Below are 19,196 nucleotides of genomic sequence, written 5' to 3'. Positions count from 1 at the left end.
GTGTAAACGTGGGGTTTTGATTATAAATATGCATCAACACGTTTCTGAGCCAACCAGCAAGTTTACAAGTTTACAGCTCAAAAATAACAAATATTTTTCTTAGGTCCTTGAGTGTTTTTTTCTGTTCTGTTAAGCATCTATTAATGAATCTTTTAACATCTTTTCCAATATAAATTTATGGAATTATAGTCTGTTAGGTGAATAATTCAAAGTAATACCGCGCTTCTCCTCAACAAGTCACACAAATTGAGCTATCATTCATGTTTCTAGAACAAATGGTGCGGCAAAGTTGAATATTCGAACAAAACTATAACCTAAATTGTAGAAGTACTCCTTTCCTTGTGTGCTTTTCATATGAACCTATTCTTGTGAAAGTCTTTTGAAGAGTCTTTCATTGTAAGACTTTCACATAAGCTTTTCTACCCATCATCATGTTTTTACTATAGTATAGACTCTCTCTCTCTCTCTCATTCTCACACAAATACTTACAACCTGTCTCTAAATCAGTTACTTGACCTAGACAGCCCAGGTTTGAGAAAAACCTGCATGTTGCCATGGCAGCAAAGGCCTTCCATCTTCTAACAGAGGGTTATTAAAAAAATATTTTCTTGTGTTTGGAACAGCTTTTCTTGAACTAGTCTCAGCAGTGCTTCAGAGTTCAGACTCTGACGTCTGGTGCTTCTTCCCTGCTAAGGTGTCAACCATCAGAAGCCAGTTCTCTGCACCCCAAGCCAAACCATCTATTTCACCTGGCTCGCTCGTATAACCGCGCTAAAAAACAACAGTTAACCTTACAGTCACTGAAAACTGACCTTAAAGTCACACACCTGTCAAAACCCCTGAAAGATTCTGCCTTTGTTTTTGTCTCTACAACGGCGATGGGTTTTAAAAGCAGATGTTCCACAAAGACCACCTTCGTGCCCACCGCTGTGACCCTGCGGCTGCCGATGGCACTCTGAAATTGGCCCCCGCCCAAACTGCGATGGCTTGACCACAACCTCCCAGGCAGATCTTTGAAGGTATATGGGAGGGGAAAAGTCTTAAGTCACATCTAATTTGTTTCACTATACTGTACAGCCTACATTACTTCACGATAGGCCATTTAAACATCGCTGCTGCACAGGTCTACCTGTTGTTCTCAAAATCACAATCTGCCGATATCCCTGTCAGAAAAATGGTACAAAAAGTACACTTTTTTTTAAATCTAAAGTGTTCATATTAGTAGGCATATAGGCATCAAATGTATACATATCTGTACCTAAATGGGTCCCGTTAAGAACCTTTTTAAGTGGCACCGTTCCAGTGACAGTTTTTGTGTCTTTTTTCTGACAGTGTAGTTTTTCACAGTTACTCAGCAAAATGATTTTGCTACAGCTGTTGTACTCAGGTTTACTCATAAAATCTATTATTGCGATAGTGATATTGTTGATTTATTATTTATTTTTCACGTCTGCTAAATGAGTTAGAAGTATTGCATATAATGAGAACCAAGTCAAGAGATGCAGGATTGGCCAGCCTTGGTTAACTTTCATGTGTTAAGGGGAGTATGCGTTGCATCTTTCAGGGATGGAAGGTTCTAGATGCACAGTCTATTATTCTGACAGGAGAAGGTCTTTGACCAGCAGGTTCATGGACACCGAAACCTTACAACATCTTATTTTTCCATCAAGTTGACTTTATGGGGTAGTTCCATTCAGTGCAAGTCTTTGAACAGAAAATGACTTATCGTTACTGTAAAACTCAAAGTACTTGAGCAATTAAAACTAACTGGCCTGGAAATTCTGATAACTGATTTGGGGTCATCTAGCAGCTAGAATAAAAAAATCTGATTGTGAATCAGTTATAAGAGACAAGTTATTGCTTTGTATTTATTCACTGATGTCGAAAACAATATGAGCAACAGTCTTTGGCTAAATGTTGTTGCAAAACACTTGGTTTGTTCAACTGCCCTACTGTGCATCATAAAAAGTCCATTAGGACATGAAAGCAAATCTTGCAGAACTGAGTTTTATGACTCCCAGTCCACACTGAGAAAGAGTCGCAAAGAGTCATTTTTCTAAGTTACTTTTTGTATAATTATGATGTAAAACATTGTTCTAAACTTTCTTAGAATCTTAGAATTTTAGGACCAAAGCCAAACTGGTTTAAATGAAAAGGTGGGCTCTAGTACATGGAGACCTGTTATCTATAGAACTATCTCTCCCGAGCCATTAACTGAACCACCAATAGATCCATTTTCGAAAGTGAATGCCAGTTCATTTTACTAGCGACTGTCTATTACGGGAGATAATGGACTCTGCTGAAAACCCAGCTCTGCCCACTCCACCTGGCATTCGCCATTACTGCTTCCATGCAGAGACCAGCCGGAGAAATAACTGTAATTCAGAAATAATTACGAACGGCATTCTAGAGAATTAAACTTTCCCTGCCGAGAAACGTTGTAAGCAGCATATGACGGAACAAAACATTCAACTCGTTGCCCCCTCAGTATTCCTCCTCCCCCCTCTCTATCTCTCTGCCTCTTTCCCTCCCCTCAGTTTCTCTGCAAATGAAAGAGTATATGGAGAGATCTTGAAAAGGAACACACGGTTCTTTAATTCACCTCCCGTTCCAACTTGTGTTCCGCTATGGACGTGTAAAGCAGTTGGCCAGTCTTGTTAGATGAGAAGGAAATACAAGGATTTGCAGATGATTCTCATATCCCGCCCACCTTTTTTTTTAAAAATCATTTGTCAATGATGAAAGCGAGAGGGAGATAAAGAATTTCATACGTAAGATTTGAAAAACTTGAGAACAGAGGATGTCAGTGAGGTTGAAAAGAATATGAGTGCTCACGTGCAGCACTGTATCTATTCATTGATTCATTCTCAATGAGTCATTTTAATTGTCTAACATTTGCTAGAGTTTCTCTCCAGTTTTCTCTGTTGTTTTTCTTTGGCTAATGCTGCTCATATCTTTAAGTGCCGTTGATGTGGAAAACATCTTTCAGACCACAAACACTTCATTTGGACTCTGCTGTTGTGACACAGCTAATATTAAATACAGCATATGAATGCTAAGCATATGATGGATTCATTTGTAAAATAAATCTAATTCTTGAAAATTGTATTAAATTTTTTACTTATGATACATTTTTGTCTTCTGACCAGCTCCTTAAAAGCTGTAGCTTTAAGGTTCTTATGTAAAATCAAGAAGGACAAAAAGCATCCGGTTAAAGTCTGATGATGCAAAGCCTTAGAAACTAAATACTGTATAATGGAGATTCAATGAAGGTTAACACAATATCAGATTTAAGAGCATTAAACAGACATTCAATAAAAACTTAGGCAGATAAAAGGGATAAGGATCCATTAAATCAGGCGAAATGTTACTGTTATTCAAAATAATTTGCAAGTTTATGACTTACTGTAAATCTTTAAGGGACATTCTATCAGAAACGTATATTTACCTTGATAGGGCCTCACAATTTAGCTCGCCATCCTTCAAAAACATACAAAAACAAACTTAAAATCATACAATTCAATGACAGAACTCACCCTTGGTCAGCTTCACCTCAGTCAAATTATGTCTTCCAAAGGTGTATTGCACACATTATATGTTAACATGACCGGACCGACCAAAAACATGGGGACAGTTGTAAAATTGTACTTATTTGTAGAATTTATGTATAATTTCATGTTTTTAATCAATTGATATGAATTACGTGCTATGGATTGATTTTTCTTGTAAATAATTTTTTAGTACAACAAAACTATGAAAGCTGTAGGTCCAATTTGGCTGAGGACACAAGACATGATTTTCAAAATAGTTTTTATATATCTGAGAGCCTAATGAATGACATATTCCTTTACAGAACAACTCACATAAATCAAACATCGGTCAGTTTTAGATGTTGGATGAAATATTCACTGTAACAGTTCAAGGACAGATAATGTACGTTTCTGGTTTGTCCCTTAACCCATCAGTTCTTGGATCCTAAACCAAGTTTTTTGCCGGATCTATCTAGAATAAAACTCAGTTCGACTCTCGGAAATGAACCACAGAGATCCTTGCCTTAATGCATTTGAGAATTTTAATCAATTTACTGCAGTAGGCTACTGCTTTTTTGTCATACGTGTTGCAAACCTCTGTCTCATGCAGTGAATCTGGGGGCGGCTACGGGAGGGCGCGGCAAGCGGTGACGCGCTCTTTTTATCTCTGTATCCAAAGAACGATGTTTTGCCAAAGTACAGCCAGTCAAAGTGCGGTATTAGGACACTGCCAGGTGTTGCATCTCTCTCTCTCTCTCCCTCTGTGTACCCGTGCTCTTCTTTCGTTTTTCGTGCGCAGTAAACCAGATGCGTCTGACGGCTCTGCGCGTTCACAGCTGACCAAACAGATCTCTGCTCTCCTGCTCCACATCACCTGCTGACTGCTGTCGGTAAGTGGGTATTAATAACTTAACTCAAATGTATGATGTCAAGCACAGTATCATGGATAAAGCACCCTAGTAACTTTTTTTACAACCCAAACATGTCACCTTTGTTTTTTCACTATGATACAAAATTCCGGAAATATTCTTAAAGCTTTACGCAGTTTGAAAGGCACGCTTTATTTTTTATTGTGATTTTACTCACGTAACTGTTACTGCAGTAACTACGTTCCTGTATTTCTGCCGGAAACTGTGGTTACCATAGTACATTTTTGAAAGGGAACTTTTCGGACGCAATAAAGTTAATGAAAATCATTACGCACTTATGTAAAACTTACGCGCGTCTCCAAGCCCTGTAGTCGGACTCAGAAAGCGCATGTGATAGCCAATGCTTACGGTGTTTTGAAACACAACTTTACTGGAGCGCATTGCTTCGGGTGAACTGCGTCCTGATGTGTGTCTTGAGTGCTCCTCTAGCTGAATTGGTAGCGCACTGTTTTACCAACGAAAAGGTCTTGGGTTCGATCCCTATAGGAAACACGCACTACCATTAAATATGTAGGGTAGACGAAAAGTTGCGTAGGGCGTCCGATGCATAAATATAGAAGTGTAAACTGCTTTATGTGACACAAAAGCAGCTTTATCAAAGTTGTGCATCGAACGTCGCCTATACTTGATCAGTCATTTTTGAAAGCGAAGTTATATATTACCTCAGTTCAGTGTGTTTATTGGCTGGTACTGTTCTAAGATCTGTCTTGTTTTTGTGTATGCGGATGACTGACATATTTTTGAATTTTGCAGACAATGTTATTTAGCTCTGTAAACCCAGTCTTACTCAATGCTGAACATGATATATAATTGATATTATTGATCAGGCATTTTTAATAGGGCATATGGGTCCCTGGCGTGCAGTCATTTGAGGATAACGGACCGCCTGTGCAAAATAATATATTTTAAAAGAAACATTGACATTTCATAAGGAGAGATGTTCATAACATAGTATTTTTATTTTGTATAAATCAACCATCAAACAACTTGACACTTGTGTGTATTTTGTGAACCATGGTCACTAACACAGCCACCTGTACCATCTCATCTTTCTTTCTTGGTCGGTCATTCTTGGTCTATTTTTTATTTATTTCTTCGTTTACTTTATTCCAAAGAACATATTTTAAACATTTGCTCCTATCAGCAATTTCCCAGCTAATCCATCTCCCCTACCTGAAATGAAAGATTTTTATATGTGTGCTGTTGAAGGGAGACACCCTGGAGAATGTGAGGGAGAAAATCTGAGGTCTCTTTGCTCCTAAGCAATTGACGAGGGCTTCTGCTGGACAAAATGGCCCGTTATCACTCAAAATCACTGGCATTTGTCCTGATGGGTTCAGACTGTACCCTCTATAAACAAAGACTGTATTCTTTATCAAGTGCGATTTTAAGAATGAACCTTTCTTTGAAATGCTGGATGATCATGTCCACATAGCGGCAAATTAAAAATCCTGTTCATAAATATCTGTGCATCTTTAAGGGGACTTCTGCTTTAAAGGAGTAGTTCACCTCAAAATCAATTTCTCACCCTCTTGACAATTTAAATATGTGACTTTCTTTCTTCTGCAAAACACAAAAAATAGATATTTTGAAGAATGATGATAAAAAAAAAACAACGCTGGTCCCCTCCCACTTCTATTGTATGGACACAAAACCAATGCAAGCTAATGGGTACCACTGTTGTTCAATTACCAACATTCTTCAAAATATCTTCTTTTGTATTTTGTAGAGCAAAGAAAGCCACAGCACAGGTTTGAAATGATGACAGAATATTCATTTGGGGCTGAACTACTCCTCTAAGTGGGTTACATGAAAGTGGTAGCAACACATAGTAATTGAGAGATCTGTTTAATGTGTAATTGAATTTCTTTGCGATCACAGGTGTGCATGTATTGGCAGAGAGAGTATAGGTAATAGAAGATGTACTGCTTAGTATAGAAATGAGAGATTTCCTCATTTAAATACAGTTCTTAGTCCATGTATGCCCTGTATGCCGATTGCTTTGAAAGTAGCTGCACAGGGGTGTGGCCAAGATGGTCACCATGTGAGCTGACAGGGACTTTGATATCATTTATTTTACAATGACTTGACTGATCGTGCATGAGTCATCCAATCATAATTTAGATTTGGAAATGTCTGTTTTATTATGGGCTTTTCATTTTTACTGTGTGAAACAGTTTTCGCTCTGTTCCTTTTCACTTAGTTTTGTATGTTAGGTTTTCCTACATTGTGATCTTTGTCCACATAATGTTGAAGCAAGTCCAACCATCATACAAATAGAAGGTGGGCTGTTCCACTGTGTTACCACTCTATATAAAAAGTGACAGGTAAATTGGATCAAACTTCACCCTTTATAATCAGTCTGTCAATTGTCACTCAGTTTTCACTCTTATACTCTATTAATTTCTTTTTTTTGTGGTTATGTTTTCAAATAACTTTTTTTATGTTGTTCACTTTTCAGAAGGCCAACTTTTATTATAATCCCTCATTCCTAACGCAAGGAAGAGTGTTTTCTGTGAGGTCTTCAAACTTTCTCAATCAGGAGAACATGAGTGGTGTAAAAGGTTGGATGGCTCCAAATACAAATCATTTTGTGCATTAGTGAATGTGTGTTGACAGCTCTGTTTTGGTTACTGGGGTGATGTGGGGCTGTACAGTAGGTGCCCAAAAGAAAATGGAAACTTAATTCTGCTGTAGGTTCAAAGAAATTCTAAGTTGGCAGGAGAATCTTATTAAGACGGAGAAAGGTTCTCCAAGGCACTTTGGTGTGTGTGTGTAGGGGTTTCTTCATCCTGTCCTTGGCCTTTTGTTCAATGGCATGTGTGTCTGGGTTGTTGCCAATCAGAGCTTCACAAGAGAGGCAGTAGAAAAGTGCTAAACTCAGTTTCGCTGATCACAGTGAGGTTGTCTGGATTTAAAAGCAAAAATCTATAGAAGTCTATAAAAGCTGTGACCGTGCTTTTCTACTAGTAAAATTGTTGAAAGATCTTTTTTGATCCTGTAAACTTGAAAAAGATTTGCTGATTTGTGCGCAACTTCACTTAGGCTACTCGTGTTTGTGTAAATATCTCTTACATTGTAAGTGAGCATTTGAAGAATTGGCTTTACCTTTTTTTAAAAACATTTTTGGGTCAGAAATGAATTAATAATACCAAAAAGTGTCATTTACTTCATAAAATATACAACCAAAAAGGTTCCCCAGTAGATGACTATAAGCAGGGAGGAAGTGTTTTATATGGCTGGTGAGGGAAAAATGGCAAATTTCAAATTAAATGTCCGGTGGCAGTCAGAGTTGTGGCCTGATGGGTAGATGACATGCTACAAACATGTAGAGTGGTCACTGACATTTTGGGAAACATGGCATTTGTTCAATCTTGTGTTGTGTACTGAAATATGCAATTGCTTTTGTGCTCTTCTCAGGAAGAACACAGTGTTTCAGATGTTTTCGCATAGTAGAATTGGCACAGCGGTGTCTCACCTGTACTCTCTTTGTTTACTGAGTCAATAGGCCAGATGTCTGACCGAAGACCTGCAGATGCCTTTTAACCTAGAAAGCAGGGAACTCTGGGTATTAAAATGAATATTATTTTAATTTGTTGGATACTTTGCCTGTTCTATGTTACAGTGAATTATCTTTAACTTTCAATCGTTTGTTTACTCAGAATTTTCTCATAACTCACTGCAGAAACTTTGCGATGAATAAACGATTTTTGAGTGATTTACCTGGACTAGAAACATGAGGAAAAATGTTCAGAGAACTTTGTTGATGTCTTGGTAATAATTCTTTATAAGGTATTTGAGTAATGTTAATGCTGAATCCAATAGCAGATCGTACGATTGAATCGTTGAAATTTCGTCTCTTTTAGTATGATAGGTGCCGAATAAATCACTTTATGGATTTCAGGAGCATGCAGCGACTGCTCTGTTCTAGACAAACTAACACAGATCTCTTCTGGGGAATTTTGAGTAAAGATGAAACCTTTGAACGAGTGCGAAATGCATTATTACGGTATTTTAAACAAGAACACAGCAAACAAGAAACGTGATTTAACAAAAACGTTTTGATGGCGGATGGTGTCCGTGCGGAACCAACCTGAAGTGTCGACATATGTACTAACTGCTGTATAAATTTCTCTCACACACATGCTGGGCTGCTGTTTATTCTGGCTCTTTTGAGAATTATCATAGTCTGTTTGCTCTTCTTTGGTTACAATGTTACATAAAGCGCAGTGGACCCTGGACATTTGTGACAGGCTGTTTAAAAGAACTTTCCCCTCTAAATCTCTTACTGAATAAACATCTGAATTAAAACCAACAACTGACCTGACGGACCTCTACTGTACAATCCATTACTGCTGGTCCTAAAGACTCATTTGACAGTTATAGGGTCTTTTTAAAGTGTTAGATTCTTCTAAAAGTTACTGTATGGGATTTGTTTGAAAATTACAGACTTTGTGAATGTTAACAACCCTTTTAAAGCCATCTTCGCTGACTTTAAAATTGCACAGAAATCTTCAACCTGTAAAATCTGCTTTTATGGAATTCAACTTTCTGACAGCTATCAGTAAAATGTTATAACGATCACAAGGAAGTCATCCATCATCAAAGCAATTCTTGGCATAGCACTTTTCAATATGTCACCTGTATAAAAAAACAAGAGCCACTCTTTCAAAGCAGTTATGCTGTCTGTCCGGGTATGAGAAAGAACAGCATAACCTCCCACAGAGGCTGTTTACCTCCTTCCGCAGCACTTGTCTCACTATGCGTCATGTACCTGAGACACATTTAGAAATAATGATATTAAAAAATGTGCATCATGTGATTTCTTGCCGATGTTTTTCTCTTTTTCCAGTCACCTGTGCAGAGCGAACTAGTCAGTGGAAGAGTTTTTGACATTTGCTAAGGCCACCAGTTTTAAAGAGACCTGCGAAAATTTTTGAGAAGATGATATTGTCTAAGTCTGCTAAAACCACGGAAATATGAAACAGATTTAGGGACTTTTAAAATGAAATACAGGCAGCACTTATATACAACACTGACCACCATTAGAAAATAAAAAAAACTTATCTAATGATATTGTTTTTTCAGAAATGCTTTGTCCGATACAGTTGGGCCCTGCAATGCACTAATCTGTTAATCCAGGACCTCGCTTCAGTTCTCATTTCCAGAATGAGTTCCTCCCCTGGTCCGGTGGTTCAGTCATCCCCTCCCACCCTACACCAGGACCTGGTCTTCCGCAAGGCGGATCGTGGAGACTCGATTACCCTCTTACCCCCAGTCTACACTTCCTCGCTTTCCATGGACAATCAGACCATCTGTATTCCTTCTCCCTACGTGGACACCAGTCAGGGCTACTCACCACCGCACAGAGGAGAGTTCAACCACAGAGCTCTATCAGTTTACAGCCAAGTGTCCTCTACAGTGCTGGGGTACCCACGTCCACCCGTGTCTGAAAGCCTGGTCCCGCTCAGTCCGACAGTCTTCTGGCCTCCTCACGCCACACACACACCCATATCTCTGCACTGCCCTCCTCCACTAGCCTACAGTGAAACGCACACACATGGCACCTGGGAGGATGGCAAGACACACAATTTTAACCAGAACGGGTGAGAAAGCATAGACATCATGTACAGTGGACCAAAGTGTAAGAAAATGTATTTGGTTAAAATATATCTGTAAAAATGATGTCACCATAGAGACCAAAGGTTCCTTGTGTACTACTGTATATACGTATATATATATATATATATATATAATTTAATTATTTTTTATAGTTCTGTTCCTACCCAGACAAAGCTGTTAGGGCAGCAACTAGAAGGCAATGATGGGTTTAATCTTTCACCGGGTGTTGTGGGTAAAGGAGACACACACTTCTGTGCCGTGTGCCATGACTATGCCTCTGGGTATCATTATGGGGTCTGGTCATGTGAGGGGTGCAAGGCTTTCTTCAAACGAAGTATTCAAGGTAAGATCCAACCTTTTCTTGTTAAAAATACATGTTCTTAAACTGGACAAAATTCTGAAATGCAACAGAATTTAATGAAGAGCAGCTTCTGTTATTGGATTTTTTGGTCAGGGAAAATACATTATTTATTTATTTATTTATTTGTTTTCAAAACTAAAATAGCACTATTATGCATTTTTTTAATTGCCAAATTCATTTTGTCTCCTCATTATTTTCCTTGTAGAATAAATGTGTAATTGGGTAATGGATAGTTGTGATAACAGGGATGTTTTCTCTTACTCTAAAACACACATCCAGGAGTGGGATTGCGTACTGTTATTGTGTAAGGCAAAACCAATTATAAAAAACAAAGCAGATTTATGTTGATGCAGTTTATATACATTTATATTTACAGTTAATCATTTAACATATGCTTTTATGAAAAGTGACTTACAATAGTAAGGAAACAATTAAGCAGATCAATTGTACAATATAATGTTTATATTTAAAAATAATAATAATGTTAAAATTGACTGTATATACTGGCTACGGTACTGCAGCATATCCTTTTTATTTAATGTTTTTTTAACTACAAACAATTAATTATCTGTGATCAGATTACACTGTTGTAAATATACTGTATATATATATATATATATATATTTGTACATAATCTGAAAACTGAATAATAAAGCTTTCTACTGTTCTATGAGTTGTTAGGATATGACATACAACCGTTTAAAATTCTGTAATCTGTGAGTGTGAAAAAATCTAAATATTGAGAAAATTGCTTCTGAAGTTGTTCATCAGAGGTACTGTAGCAGGCCATCCCAAAAATAAAGTATTTATATATTTAGGGTAGGAAAATTGACAAAATATCTTCATGGAACATGATCTTTACTTAATATCCTAATGATAAAAATCTATAAGTTTGACCCGTACAATGTATTTTTTGCTTTTATTTCAAATGTTCATGTGCTGCTTAAGACTAGTTTTGTGATCCAGGGTCACAAACACACACACACACACACACACACATACACACACACACACACACATATATATATATATATACGTATACTGTATATATGTTTCATTATATGAATTAAAAAAAATGAAAGTTATATTTAACAGAAATCGATTTCTAGTCCAGCTGTACCCAAGACTTTGATTTTGACGTCTTATCTTCTTCAGGACACAATGACTACATCTGTCCAGCCACCAACCAGTGTACTATCGACAAGAGTCGACGCAAGAGCTGTCAAGCCTGCCGACTCCGAAAATGTTATGAAGTTGGCATGATGAAGTGCGGTAGGCAGTCGTCCGTACATTTTCTGTGTATTTGTATGTGTGTACATTCCACATATTTACTACAGCAGCAACCTTTATAACCAAACCGTCTTTTCAAACTTTATTGACTTATGCAGCCCTTAAAAAATCTTGCCAATAGCTTAGTGCAGTAATAAAGTGATTAAGGTCACGGCAATAATAACAAATAATTGGTCAATTGAAAAAGTGTTGTTGACTTGAGTCAGTAAATTTGTTATATTGTGATATATAGTATGATGAGTAATCGAGTATATTTCGTACGGTAAATCCTATGGCAGTTGTGTGTTTCTGATGCACGGGTGTAATCTTTGAATGAACAGGTGTGAGGCGGGAGCGGTGCAGTTATCGCGGGGCCCGTCATCGTCGCAACCCTCAGACCAGAGACAGCACAGGCGGTGCGCTAGGGGTCAGAGGTCGTTCCCAGCATCATCTAGAATTTCCGCTCATTCCCCCCCATCACCTCTTTCCTTCGGTGGGCGGTGCTGAGGAGCGTGGCCTGAATCTGTCAGCTGAGCAATTGGTCAATTGTATCCTTGAGGCGGAGCCTCCTCAGATTTACCTGAGAGAGGAGGTGAAGAAGCCGTACACAGAGGCCAGCATGATGATGTCACTAACCACTCTCGCCGACAAGGAACTGGTGCTCATGATCAGCTGGGCTAAAAAAATACCAGGTGTGGGGAATAGAGTAGAATAGAATATTGATGTGTTAATGACTTTACAGGGAAACTCAGAATTGTATTACTTTAATGTGAGCTTTTTAAAATATAGATTTATTTAATTTATATTGGTTAATAGTACTGCAGTATAATACGGAAGTAGCGTGTATCATTTGTTATCGCATGAGTTTCTTTGCAAAAGTGTACTAGTCATTTCATAAAATATGTAGACACACGTTATTTTTTATATTGTACAGCAGGTGTGTGTAAGGATGCGTTTGTGCGTTTTTACAGGTTTTGTCGTGCTGAGTTTATCTGATCAGGTGCATCTGTTGGAATGCTGTTGGCTGGATATTCTGATGCTGGGGTTGATGTGGAGATCCGTGGATCATCCTGGGAAACTCATCTTCTCACCAGACCTCAAACTTAACCGGTAAAACCTTTAAACTGGAAAACAACTTGTTCCAAACACGACACATCGAACACTTGACTTTTATTTTTTTAATGAAATGTTATATTAGGTCGAAACACAGATACGTTCAAATCGCTTTGTTGAATTTAAAGTAGAACAGGAATCCGTGGGAATACTTTGGCATTGGTAACACATTTTTTCAATTTGTTTTTCAAACGTTCATTAGCACTGATTATCTACATTGTGTCAAGTGTTCAGTTTGGATCTTTGTGTTCAGTGTGTGTCTTTTCACCCACTCTGGTTGCTATAGTAATGATGTAGGTTCGGCACAATGTCCAAACATTTCTGCAACAACTGGAGCAGAAGTATTTTCTATCTGCACAAGAAAAATATACAAAATGTTGACAAAGGAAAACATATTTCCCTTCCCACACTACAGTATGTTCTTCCTATGGCATGTTCTATAATGCCTTTAATGAGATCTGTCTACATTTTTTGACACTTCTTCTCACCTGCATTCGATGCCTAATGGATAAAATCAGATCCTGCTTTAGATTGTTGTCTATGTTTTTTCATCTGGATATGAGACATAAGATTTCTCATTTGCGTCCATATTGATCCAAGTTAATAACATTGAAAAAAGCATTTTTAACCAGATTCCCGCTAAAAAATGGGTCAGTGTTGTCTGCGTGAAGAAGACTTTAGAATAGTTTGAAGCCTGAAGGCGTCCTCCATCAGTGGGAGAGACCAGCTCATATCTTGTGTGATAGTAACATGTGAGTAGTTCTAGTGTTATTGGAATATTTCATTGACCTTCAGATAATCTGTTATGTGTGTAGGGCTCTATGTGTTTGATTGTGTCTACACCACATGTGTGAGAGTTGTGATGTCACTGTTTGGTTGTTGAAATCCAATAATTAGGCGAACAAAATGCTAAGTATATTAAGTACGACTTATGTCTTGTGTGTATACAAACGTTTCGTGTGTGTGTACTTTTGTTTATCTGGTCATGTGTCTATGGAACTGAATATTCTTCTTCCTTGGTAATTATCTCTAGGGTCTTAACTAACCTTGGTATGTTCTCATAACAAAGCTTAGTTTTTATTACTCGTTTTTCACACAGAGACGTTTGTGTGTGTCAGCGAGGAAGATAATGTTTGTGTATTAGACGGTGTGTTTTTCATTTTCTGTGATGTTATCTGAACACAAAACACGGTCTGCTGTTTTTGTAATTAATGACTGGATCACTTTAAAGACTCTTTTCCATGATCCTCCAATTTTGATGCATTTGTATTTTTTGTGAAATTAACCCTTTCAAATGTGTTATGCAGTGTCATAGTAACACTTTCTTTTATTTCTGACCGGTGAATTATTTTTGTCTTGTTTGCATATTTACCCTGTTATGGTCACACACCACAGTGTCTGGTGTTGATTCTCGCACACAGTCGACTGAAAACATGACGTGTACTGAGTGTCATGACAACGGCAACGTGGCCCTGTTCATTTACATGTTGGGCCAAAGCTGAAAACACACTGTCATTATTGACTTGCTCAAATTAGTTGTTTATCATGTGGAAAATGTTCCCAGCAAATACATTTGAAGAAACTTTGTGTAACTCTTGCTATGTAACATCAGGTCAGAATTATCAGGGGGTAAAAAAGGGTAAAAAACATCAGAAAGGCACCAACATAGTATCTAACATAGTGATCAAACGTAATATTTGTTTGCGAAACAAATTGAAAATAGAAATATAGCCCTTATCATACAGACCACTTCTGGCACAGTTTATTTAATTGTCTATTGGTGACTAGGCATCGGAAAAATCCTAAACAAATGGCCACATGGTTTTATCTTTTACAACACAGAGAGCAACTGCTACACTGTCATGACGTCTTATTGGGATTGATGTCACAGGTGTTGCTGACTGATATTAACACTGGTAGGAGCGCATGTTTGAGCAGTGCAGATACAAAAGAGAAATTGTTTTTTCTCTTTTGTCTCTCTTTCTCTCCCTCAGGGACGAAGGGAGTTGTGTCGAAGGCATCATGGAGATCTTTGACATGCTGCTTGCCACAACCTCTAGATTCAGAGAATTAAAGCTACAGCGAGAGGAATTTGTCTGTCTCAAAGCCATGATCCTTCTCAACTCTAGTAAGACACAGTTCTGTTTATATGTGGTATTGGGTGAGAGTACTTTTATTCGTATCCCATGTGCATTACAATACATCATACAGTAGATTCATAACTATACATAACCCTAGGTCAGAGAGGGGATGACATAGTAAACACTTTCAGACTTGTTCAACAACATTTACAGACTTGCTCGGTGGTCACCTGCCAACACTGCCCTCTTGTGTCTCAATACTGTAGTATGATCGCTGACCAATAGGTTATAGGTTAGGTTCTGCCCCAGACCAAAGTCCCTTTATGAATCCTTAGATGTCTGGTTTTGTTTGATTGGAACAGATAATTGTCCGGGCTCGCCCGAGACTCCTGAAGATGTGGAGAGCCGAGGGAAGGTTCTGAAACTGCTCGATTCTGTGACTGACGCTCTGGTTTGGACCATTTCCAGAACCGGACTGTCCACACAGCAGCAGTCCATCCGACTCGCTCATCTGCTGATGCTGCTGTCACATATTAGACATCTAAGGTACCTCTGGAGACGTTTTTTTACTTTAATTCTATTTCAACAAAAGTGGATTTTAAATAACCGAGTGTCTATTTACACTGAATACAAATACCCGCCTTGTTGGCATGAGATTATGTGCACTAGCTCTGCCCATCATGTGCCACTTCAGTGGCGTAAGGTGTAAAGTGAGTAAAGCTTTGGCACTGAAGACCAGGGTTCTAATCCACCTCTTGCTGAAAATGCTTTTTTACATTTTTCTATCACATTCCAGACCATAAAGGGATTGATTTAAGACTTATAATTCATTTTATTTTAAGTTTAGGTTAAGGGTAAGTCTAGGGGTAGGTGTAGGGCTTTACTATCTCAAAACCCCTATAAAAAACATTATTTTTGTGGTCTCAGATTTTGGGGAAAGATGGAGACAGAGAGAAAGAAACGTGATGTTTAAAAGCATTTTTGTAAAGGTAGTACTGAGAAAAAGACGTCAAAAATGAACAACATTGGACAAGTTGAGAGCACAATGCTTGTAAGGGTGTAGCAGAGAGTAAAGTATGGTCATTGATTATGGATCAGGAGCTTGTGGATGAGGATTGTTAACAATATTCTTTAGCACTTTAATTGTTTGTAAGTTTGCTGATCAGGCAGTACAGATAAAGCGGCTCACGCTGTTCTTATCCTGTTGCGCACAGCAACAAAGGCATTGAGCATCTGTCAAGCATGAAGAGGAAAAACGTGGTGTTGTTGTATGATCTGCTGCTGGAGATGCTGGATGCCAACACGTCTCAGAGCAGCCGGATGCTGGCGGTCCACACCGAATCCACACAGAACAACCATACGTCCAAACAGCAGACTGCAAAAACAGAAGAGAATAGACAGGAGAGCCATCACAGTCCAAGGTAAGTCAATTCTGATGATCCAAAATATTATGTAAATATATTTAGTGAGCTATCAATTCGTCATCAGAAGGTTTTGAAAGAACTTTTGAACAACTGAACAGCAGTTTCTTACTCATCCAAGAACATTGCTTAGTTAGGTTACAATGTAACATTTAACTAAAGGTTTTTAAATCTAGAAAAGTATTTTGTTTTACTGATCCTGTTATTTTACTAATAATGTTTATGTTATACATAGATTGTGAAGATTGATTCAAAACATCGAGAACAACTTATTGCATAACATCTTTGTCTTTCTAGTGCTAAGGAGTCAGTGGCCAAGGTGTTGCATTCTGGCCTGCACAGAGAGCACATGGAGACAGACTGACAGTTTTTTATTCTGTGGGGTGAAATCTCACACGGATCAAGCATTGGATACCAACCAGACCTGGAAAAGACAATTATCCTGTAGCAAATGACACAAATGACCTGACCCAAACCGGACTCAAAAATTGCTCTCAATCCCGCTTCATCATTAACATTACATTTGCGCTACATTATTTGTCTGTGCATTTGCCTGTGTCAGGTTGGCATAATGTCAACCTGATAAAAAAGTTATTTTTCCTAGAATCCTAAAATGTCGTGTTTAATGTTCTCAGTCTCGTTCTACTGCTGAATCTTTTTATAGACGTAGCGGGTTTTTATCAAAGCTGATATTTCACTCAGACAGAGATGCACAAGTTGCAAGTACACTCCCCCGTCTGCCATTCACTGGTCAGTTGTCCACAACAAATTCACAGCATTGGGTAAATCAGTGTTGTCATTGAAATAATGGTGCACTGACCAGTTAACCACCATCAGTACCAGTGGAGAAAAATATCCTGTCTTATTTGTTCCACTCATTCTCTAAAGGCCAAACTATTGCTAAATGAAAATGTGCATACACAAAATATTTTATGCATTTTTGTACATTTTGTCTGTTAATTTCTAAGATGCTTGGGTGGTTGTAATTGCTGCTCTGTGGTGCTTGCCGATCATAAACCTTTATGGTTTAAAAAGTACCTGTCATTGAATGTATATGTGACTTTAAAACAATGTCTGTGTTGTTCATGTAAAGCTCCGCTTACACACATTCAGAAAACCAAGTTAATTCTGGAAACGACTGTTGGATGTACTGATGTACTATTAGATTACTTAAAACAATGTTTTCCAGGTGCTAAAAGTGTTATATTGGTCTCTGTATCCTAAGGAAATAACAGGAAGTGGAATTCAAGTCACTGATGATTTTTATTGGCAAAACTGTTCACAGAGAAGTTAAATGAAGCCGTGGGGACTAGATGAGGGAACATGTAAGCGTTTATTTGTAGAGAGCAACTTCAAACTGAGAAAAAAGCACAAACTGCACACTTATCTCTATCGTCTTTGTCAACCATCTCACATTGGCAGTGCAACTTTTCTGCAAAATAAATTCGTAATGAAGTGAATGTTTCTCTGTGATTTATGATGTATTTCAGTTGACATGATATGCTGAAACAATTTAATTTAAACGCATCACCTGACCAGGAGATAAAAATGATTTAGTTAAATTGAGGACAAAACAAAGTTTGTTACTTTGGCAGTTAGTAAAAGTGAATCTGTGACAAGTTTTTTTCCACCCACTCTGAATTTCAGTGTATAGATTTTGACACTAGAGCCGTAACGTAAAATGTCAATAGATCTTTTTATGATCATAGAGACAAATGGACACCGAAGTCTCCTACTAAGCAACCGATTACAAAGCCATAGAGCTTAAGCAAAACAAATATCATTAATTTAAAGCATTTGATAATTTCAGTAGTTATACTGTATGTTATTCACACACACACACACATACACTAAAAATAATAATAAATTAACCATAAAAGACTTATAATTTGCACACACCCTGACAGCTCTCTTCATTCTAACCTCCATGGCATTGACCATTAAAGTCATTAAAGATATTTAATATTATCGTCACCGCACAACACCTTGGATTCTATGTTAGCTATAAGTTAAATGCATCTGTCATTTACATTTAAAAAATAAATACATTTCTTTTTGACCGAGACCAAATATCTCTCCATGAAGTTCTCTCGATGAGTTCTCTTCTGCTACATATTATAGTTTCAGTGCACCTTTGCTGAGGCTTTCTTGCCCCTTGTATTTTCCCACGAAAGCTCTTAAATAATTTATATATATTTCGAACACACAGGTTCTTGAGGAGAGGTTTCATGTACAAATAGCTTTATAGCAAACCCTTTCTGTAATAATAGACAATTGCACGGTTCTGACCGTTGCAGTAAAAGTTATGTGTCTCTCATGGCTACAGCATCTGCCACACGAAATATATCCAAGAAAAGATCAATTCTACAATCAAAGGTCCAAGGGTTTATTCTCATGTGGGTGGGGGTCCGTTGGTATAGAGGAGCATGGGGTAAAATGATCGGGCAAAGTTGTTGGAGAGAGTACAGCTGTAGTCGTCTTCTGAGAGAGGCACCAGACAGGCCACAACCAGCAGGAGAAGAAAGAGAATGTGAAGCGGTATTGCAGCTCGTAACACACGATACAGAAACGGCCTTCCGGGGGATGAATCTGACTTATCACGCCTACAGAAAGAAGAGAGACACGCTGTAATTCACAAAATGACTTATTTTATGATAAAAGTTAATTGTAACTGTTTGTAATATTTTGACGAACACCAAGGTCCTGTGATATTATATAGCAAATTGGCATCTCTGTGATTTGGCGGGTTCATTTATTTTTCAAGGTTTTATCCACCGTTTGCGAATAATGGCTGTTTTGAAGTGTCTTTATATTATTTCAGGTGCTGGATATGCTCACATACTCACGCAAATAAAAAAAAACTATTTCTG

General features: G+C 37.9%; 2 protein-coding genes across 3 annotated transcripts in view; one reads left to right on the top strand and one right to left on the bottom strand.

Annotated features, from left to right (window-relative positions):
- The first annotated feature begins 4,205 nt into the window (after positions 1-4,205).
- On the top strand, positions 4,206-17,790 carry esr2b (estrogen receptor 2b). Its single transcript, XM_079473017.1, has 10 exons — positions 4,206-4,420; positions 9,548-10,065; positions 10,234-10,424; positions 11,598-11,714; positions 12,053-12,403; positions 12,683-12,821; positions 14,819-14,952; positions 15,268-15,451; positions 16,120-16,326; positions 16,624-17,790. Exons 2-10 carry the CDS (start codon positions 9,629-9,631, stop codon positions 16,688-16,690), a joined length of 1,827 nt encoding a protein of 608 aa, XP_079329143.1. The 5' UTR covers positions 4,206-4,420; positions 9,548-9,628; the 3' UTR covers positions 16,691-17,790.
- LOC306903664 (nesprin-2-like) overlaps positions 17,573-19,196 on the bottom strand; it is a 77,408-nt gene continuing 75,784 nt past the window's right edge. For both annotated transcript variants that reach the window (XM_079473015.1, XM_079473016.1), the window contains one exon: positions 17,573-18,929. In XM_079473015.1, the coding sequence (XP_079329141.1) occupies positions 18,719-18,929 (211 nt within the window). In that variant the 3' untranslated portion in view covers positions 17,573-18,718. The remainder of the gene's footprint in view (positions 18,930-19,196) is intronic.

The sequence above is a fragment of the Barbatula barbatula genome (assembly GCF_947034865.1).
Source record: "Barbatula barbatula genome assembly, chromosome: 14".
In the NCBI taxonomy this organism is placed as follows: Eukaryota; Metazoa; Chordata; class Actinopteri; order Cypriniformes; family Nemacheilidae; genus Barbatula; species Barbatula barbatula.
Note: the sequence above shows the minus strand (reverse complement) of the source record. Positions and strands in the feature narration are given on the sequence as shown.